The 7,177-nt window shown below is 34.7% G+C and overlaps 1 protein-coding gene across 1 annotated transcript in view; it reads left to right on the top strand.

The window, feature by feature from the left end:
- GPM6A (glycoprotein M6A) overlaps positions 1-7,177 on the top strand; it is a 126,013-nt gene extending 118,836 nt beyond the window's left edge. The window contains exon 7 of the mRNA XM_009576516.1: positions 6,433-7,177. Within this exon, the coding sequence (XP_009574811.1) occupies positions 6,433-6,585 (153 nt within the window). The 3' untranslated portion in view covers positions 6,586-7,177. The remainder of the gene's footprint in view (positions 1-6,432) is intronic.

The raw sequence follows: 7,177 nt of genomic DNA, 5'->3' as shown, positions 1-7,177 counted from the left end.
CTGCATTAGTGATTTTCTTTTTGTTCTTCTCTGCCATTTTTTCAGTATTACATGACACCCTGCCAACACAGCAGAGATAGCTAAATGAAAAATATATATTTTCAATGTAATTTTTGTTTAAAGACCACAAATAATAACTATAATAGTAGAATATAATTCATACTAATAATTTAATTGATTTTCTAAACTGAGACTTTTCTGCTCCCAGCTGAAAAAATAGTGACCAAATAGTAAATATTATAATACATATATTAGTGTTAGGGAAGTGTATCCAAGAGACCATTAATTCTCCAGTTCATTATTATTTTGAAGTATATTCAGTAGTAGTTATCAAATGCTAATTTGTTCAGATAACAATTCTGCATTTCAAAGAAGAGTTTTGAATCAGAATAGCCACCAAAAGATTTTCAGTGAAAGCAAGCACATCTTCAGTGGAAGCAAATTAAGTAGGTACAGGGAGCCACTTAGTTTAAATGCATGATACTTTCAATGATGTTTAAAAAAACCCCTTCCAAACTCACAGTACCGTAATGAAGATGCCATAGATGTGTTACACCAAACACTAATCCACTAGGAATTCACTTTGATGGCTTACATTTACTCATATATTTTTGAAGCGTTACCCATACCCAAGTATGCTTTTTATTGGATTCTCTAACTGCACAGAGCAGGCATGATAACACTCTGCTTCAACAGAAATATAAGTTAAGAATCTAAGTGTTAGTAAATTGTGTAGTGTCTAAATGCTAGTAAATGTATGCTTTATGAAATGTTTGCAATTGTGTTGTCTATATTTTAATTTTGTAATTAAATTGTTTGTTTTTAACCTACCACTGTGATGTTAGGTTCCTGGTGAAGACTAGCACATTCCACTCTTTGATGGTGGTACTCTTTAAAACCAGCATACCAGACTCTATTTATAGGTTGAGCAATGTGCTTCACACTTGACACAATAGCCAAAAGACTGGGGACAGGACATGAGGGAAAGTTCAGAATTTTGTGGTTAGACAAGCAGATATTAAGAGGTTCTGTTTTTTAAGGGAGAAGGAAGAAGTTCCTTCCTCTTTCCCAAGGAAGAAGTGATTTAGGGGAGGGCAAAAGAATTTTGGGTCCTAAATGTCTCATAGAGAAAGAAGAAAGCATCTTTTTTCCCCAGATCCTATGCTCAAATTAGTAGAAGGTGGTAAGGTATCAGCAATGGGCCAGGGTGAGAAACAAAGTGTGCAGAAGCCATTTAAGTCACTGGAGAACCAGTGCCCTTCCCTATATATGCTGTTGCAAGAATAATCACAAATAGGATTTAATGAAGTTAGTCTTCGTATATATCCACAACAATAGCAGATCTCCATATCTGTGAAATTTAAGAAGACTTCTTAACAGAAAAATGAGATTAAAATACCAGTCCTTTACAAAAGAGAAAGCTTATGAATTTATTGGACTTTTAAAACATTTCTTGCAAACAGTTACTTTAAATTAGAATATTCTATCTGACTAAAGTAGTAAGTATTTTGTATTTATTACCAACGAGTAATAGTATTGCATCATCAATGAGACTGCTGAATAACTGAATTGGCAAATCTGCTCTTTTAAATGACATTTTAAGTCATGACATTGATATATTCCACTATATCCTCGCTCCTGGATTTGTGGACACTTACAAAAGCCAGATTATTTAATATGTGCAGATTTCTTTAACTCTTTTAATGTCAATATTTGTCATGAAATTCACCAAAGAAATCAGCTTGTTCATAAATACTAAGACCATCTGTCACCAGGATACTTTTCATTAATATGTATTTTAAAAATATATTTTAGAAAAATGTAGTCATTTATTGCAAAAACCACAAAAAAAAAATTGTTAATGCTTGCAGAACCATTTGGTCACAAGTCATAGTTTTCCCATATCTACTACTTTACTCTCTCTTTTGGTCTCAGATCTGAATATGAATGTTAGAATTTTTTCACAATTCACTAGCTGCCTTTTTAGTCTCCAAAGGAGAACGCTGTTTTAGGGTTCAAAAAGAGAATTGGCCTAAGGTTAAGATTGATGTACAGAAAAACTCGTGTATTTTTTACAGTATATGTCAGGGAAAGCTTTGTTTTGCAGAGAAGGAAAATATCAAATAGTCTGTTTTGAAAATTTATCATTCTTAGACTTCAGCCCAAGATGAAGAAAAAACTGATAGAATTATTTATGTTGTAGATGCTTTTTGTGAGTCTTGAGCACAGAAAAAATAGCCAGGATTTTGAATAATACTTAATTTGGACTATGTATTTTTCTGAACATTACTGTTCTTTCTTAGGTCTGAATGGATAACAAATGGATACGGAAATAATCATTAAGTGATATATATTAGTTTTACTGTTTTCAATGTTGTGTCAGATAGAAACAGAAGACATGAAGTTGTTTAAATGTAAACTCTACCATCCCAAAGGGTTGATTGTAAGGCTAGTAAGCATCCTGCCTGTGCTGTTTTCCCAAAACCACTACAACAAAACTGAATTATGAGATACACAGTTTTCTTTGTCGAAAGTTACCATGTGAGCAGTACTCTTCTGCCTGAACTTCCACAGAAGTTATGTACTGTAAGATGGAGGTGCAATCAATTCTTCCGAAACAAGAACAGGGGAAAAGTATAAGTGGTCTATTTTCTCTCCCCCAGTAGGATTCTATTTTTCTGCAGGATATTAGATGCATGTAAGGGGATAGAAAAAGTTATTTAGACTTCTGCCCTGCTAAGATAATGACATGTCCCAAAAGGAAAACCAAACCAAACCAAAACCAAAACCCTTCTTAGCTTGGATGCAATTCTATAGTTTTGAAAGATTGAAGCATACTTTCACCTTATGAAGAATTTTTGAATGTTTCATAGAATATGGAAAGACCCTGCGCTGTCTTGCATATGTATGTAATTGAAACAGCCTGAGGCAGACTGTGGAAGCTGCCCTGCTTCAATTTGAATAAGCCTTGACAGGGCCCCACTGGCTTCAGGCTATTCAGGTCAAGGATTTGTGAAATGCAATTAGACAGCCATTTAGAGATGACGTCCTTAGTGTGTTATCTAGGAACTTGGTGTTAGACAAAAACCCAAAGGTGGTGGAACTGTTAAACATATATGTCATTATATAACATGGATATGTATTTGAGATCATATTCATTATATAAGCTAAAGTAGTTGCTTCCAGGAAAGTCATCCTACTTATAGTGAACGTGAGCTCCAAGAGTTTTCAACAAAAAGTTTGGTTCTGTAGCTTTTTAAGGAAGGGATGGGTGAAGAATGGGAGTTTAATGGAGGTCAGACTGTGGCCAATGTACCTTCAGAATAGTTCATCTATTTTTTTAGTAGAAGAAAAATGCCAAGTGAAACTGTAAGACATTAGGTTTAAATTTGTCTCTTACTGGGTCGTTACCAAATATTTTGTGAGGATAAGAAATGTGCCTACATGATCCCATTTTCATCATGTATTCTTCAGTTGCAAGGTTTTCTGGCAGATGTGTGTTAAAAGGTCAGGAAGATGTGAGTACACTGCTCAAATAACACCCGCTTCTCAGATTCTCATGTCTACAATCTGTTCGAGGTTCAGATTTTATTTTTTAATTGAAATCTTACCCTCAAAGGACCAGCACTGGTGTTTTCATTGGATGCAAATTGTAATTTTCTGAGATGACAGAATTATTAGGGTTACCAGCCTGTTCTCTTTGATTTTTCTCAAGAGTTTTACTGTGGAGGAAATTTAAGGCATTTCATTCAGTGGAATGGGGATTCAGCATTAGTATCTCCCATTTGATCTAGAAATGCCTGATCCAGACACTATTCATGGTGAAAGCTTTTGGAACAGCTGAGTTAGATACAAGGTGTTTCTTTTTCCTACGTGTTAAATTATGACCAGAAAGTGTCCCAGAGTAACACAGTACATGCTGCCATCTCCAGCACTTGCACTATCATTACAGATTGTGCTGTTAGTATTGTACTATAGATATTAAGAAACTCCTAAAGATATGTAGAAATACTACTACCTGTACTCTTTTTCCTAGAGGAAATATTCTCTGAACACTTCTTCTATTTTATGGCTCCTCAACTCACATTGTATTCCTCAAATAGGCATTAACTGGGTGAAAGCTTGCCATAAACAACCAGGACTAAAAAGACACCAAAAATATTTCGTCCTTTGAAGGGTTTCAGAATGCTTTCCTTGATCTTAATTATCCAGATTAAGAAATGTGCATTAGCTTGCACTAGTCAGCAACAATTGCCACCAAACATTTGTGGAAAAAGCTAACATTGGCATTTCCAAAAAAGAAAGAACATACTAAATTGATTCTGTTCATGTAGTATGAATCTAAGATACTCATGTATCTATAACAGTCCAATATGAACAGGAGAATGTACATAATCTCAAGGTGTTTTTAAGATTACTCTAATCCATTTTCCACTAATTGAATCCTAATTTAGTTTCTTGGTTTCTTAGGAGGCATTGAATCTTTTTGATTTCAGGAAATTATCTGTGGCCTCTGAGGCAGTTGATTAACATAAATGTAAGAGATGCTTTCATCAGAAAGTATCTGAAAGCTTGCTAGGGGAGGAATAAATGTCCAGAGAGACCTAGAATAAATCAGTTGAATACCTTTACTGAACATTTTTATTTTCTGACTGAAGACAGAGCCAGCAGAGCACATCCTAAGGTGAGAGGGGGACAAGTTTTGAGGTTAGAGGCTCCTTGCAAGCAGATCCAGCAGACTGAAGATAGGACATTTGAGGTCCATCTTCAAAAGGAAAACTTTCAAAGCCTGCAAATGTCCAAGGCCCAGACCTGGGAAGCTGAAGTGAACAGGAGAGCAGTTCATTGCTCTAAAAGGCAGCCAAAGTAGACTATAGACGGCCACAAGCGTGAAGACTAAGCAAACTAACTCCAGAAGGGACTGAATGCAGATAGCATGTGACTGCCCCTGAAGCAGAAGTTTTGAATGAAGTAATTTTGGCAGCAGTTCCTTGGAGGCCTCAGCTTCATTCCTTGTATTGGTCTTGTGTTAAAATTTATCATTTGTTTGATCATTCATTGCCACCATTCAGAAGATTGGACATCTACCAGTTGTTAAGTTCAGTCACTGGCAGCCATACCATGTGATTCTTATAAACTACTAAGGTCCATCTCAAAGGCAATTAGCGTGTTTTACATCCTTTATTTATAAAGGAAAACATTTGCAGAACGTAGTTTTTCTACTGGTAAGATACCTTTCACTGACTTTCAGATTAAACTCAAAGCCACATGACAAACATTTGTTCATGCGACAATATTGCCAATATCTTTTAACTGGTGTTTAATCCTCAGATGTATTCATAGACATTCTGTCCTTCCCATTTGCTAACATAAATAAACCAGCTCTTCGGGAGTATATCATCATAACTCATCCAATGATTTGTGTTGGCTGCGAGTCAGGTCCGATCTCCAATACTCACCAATAAGTTGTGTAACAATCACAGGCTGTGGAGTTTTTTCCCCTTCATTTCAGATAATTTTTTATTTTGTTTTTGGATGGAAAACTTGGAAAGGTCTTAATTTTGTTTTCTTAAAAAAAAAAAAGTATTTTTACGTATGCAAAAATTTACATGGAACACAAACATTGTTTCTGCTCCATTCAAGATGTATACAGAAGTTGTCTTTTAAAATCATACAAATCACTTTTTTTGTTTTCTATATATTTTAAAGAATTACATAAATTATGGTATAACTAATATAACAGTGAAATAAAATTACTAAATTAAATGGTGACAGGTGTGTGCCCTTTTAAGATCTTAGTTTATTTGTAACTATGTTTTGTCACATGTTGCCTAGCTGAACATATTTTTCAATTTATGACAAATTTTTCCCAAATTAGCTGGTTTTGACAAAATAGTTAGAGTTGTAGATGAAAGAAAGAAATCATAGCTAAATGGAAAGCTAATGCTAACATGAACAAGAAAGAAAAAGCAAATCTTTCTGTAATTATATTAGGTATGTAATCGCAAGACTATAGATGTGTAGTCTTAAGATACTTACTTGTATCTTAAGCAACTACTTCAACAAATAGTGATTCAATGGGGAAAAGTCCACAAGAAATAACCAGAAGGCATTTTTCCACATAGGTTTGCAGACTAGCTGAAATACTAAAGCAGGGATGATTTGTTGATTTTTCAGTTCTTTTAATTTTTTTTATAGCTGTTGCTACCAACAGCTAGTCATGGTAACAGTAACAGCTGTGAGCTGAGTAATCTGAGAATTAATGAAGCTCAGGCTTGAACTTCACATTGTATTGCTGTACTACTTCTTGACTTAACAATGCTTAGTTCCTTCTGATGAAAACCCAATCCCTATCCCATAGCTTTCAAGTTTGAATTTGCTCTATTCTGACTAGCTCTGTTAGTTCCTAACTCCATGTTATCTCTCTTACAGGTCCATTATCTCATGGTCTTGTCTGCCAACTGGGCCTATGTGAAAGATGCTTGCAGAATGCAAAAATACGAGGATATTAAATCAAAGGAGGAACAAGAGCTTCATGATATTCATTCCACTCGCTCTAAAGAGCGACTTAATGCTTACACATAGAAGAAACCTTGTCTTACTTTCTAACATGTGAATGCTTTGTTGTTTAACTAAAGGCCACCCAACCATTTTAAAAACAATTGAAAGTGCTTCTCACAAAAGATAGTTTGGGTGACTTACATATCACCCATGTACAATTCTTGGTTGTCTAGCACTTGGTTTCTTAATTAGTTCTTACTTTGTGTGACCATTCTTTACCACAAAGCTCCTAAATAGCCTTTTCTGAATCCTTTTAAGCTAATTAGTTCTGCTAGATTAAGGATACTAAACTATTGTCAAATACAAATATGTGTTTGATTTTTTTAATCACTTTGTATGTGTTATGCATAACACCTTTTGCATTGTTTCTTATATGTTTTTGGAAAAAAAAAGTAGCTTTTTATACATTTTAGTTTTGAGTTCAATAACTGCTTTAACTACAGGTATACTTCAAAGGGACCATTGTACATGATGTACAATATATAAAGAAAACACTCTGATGACTTTCCTTTATATTTGGAAAACTTGCCAGATGGACCCTGATCAACTTGAATGAAGGTCCTAAGAACGTTTTAAACAATCAAAGGTGCAATTTCTAAATTTGTAATAGTGGGTA

This window comes from Fulmarus glacialis, unplaced genomic scaffold, assembly GCF_000690835.1.
Source record: "Fulmarus glacialis isolate BGI_N327 unplaced genomic scaffold, ASM69083v1 scaffold804, whole genome shotgun sequence".
Lineage (NCBI taxonomy): Eukaryota > Metazoa > Chordata > Aves > Procellariiformes > Procellariidae > Fulmarus > Fulmarus glacialis.
This window is presented reverse-complemented; position numbering and strand designations above follow the sequence as displayed.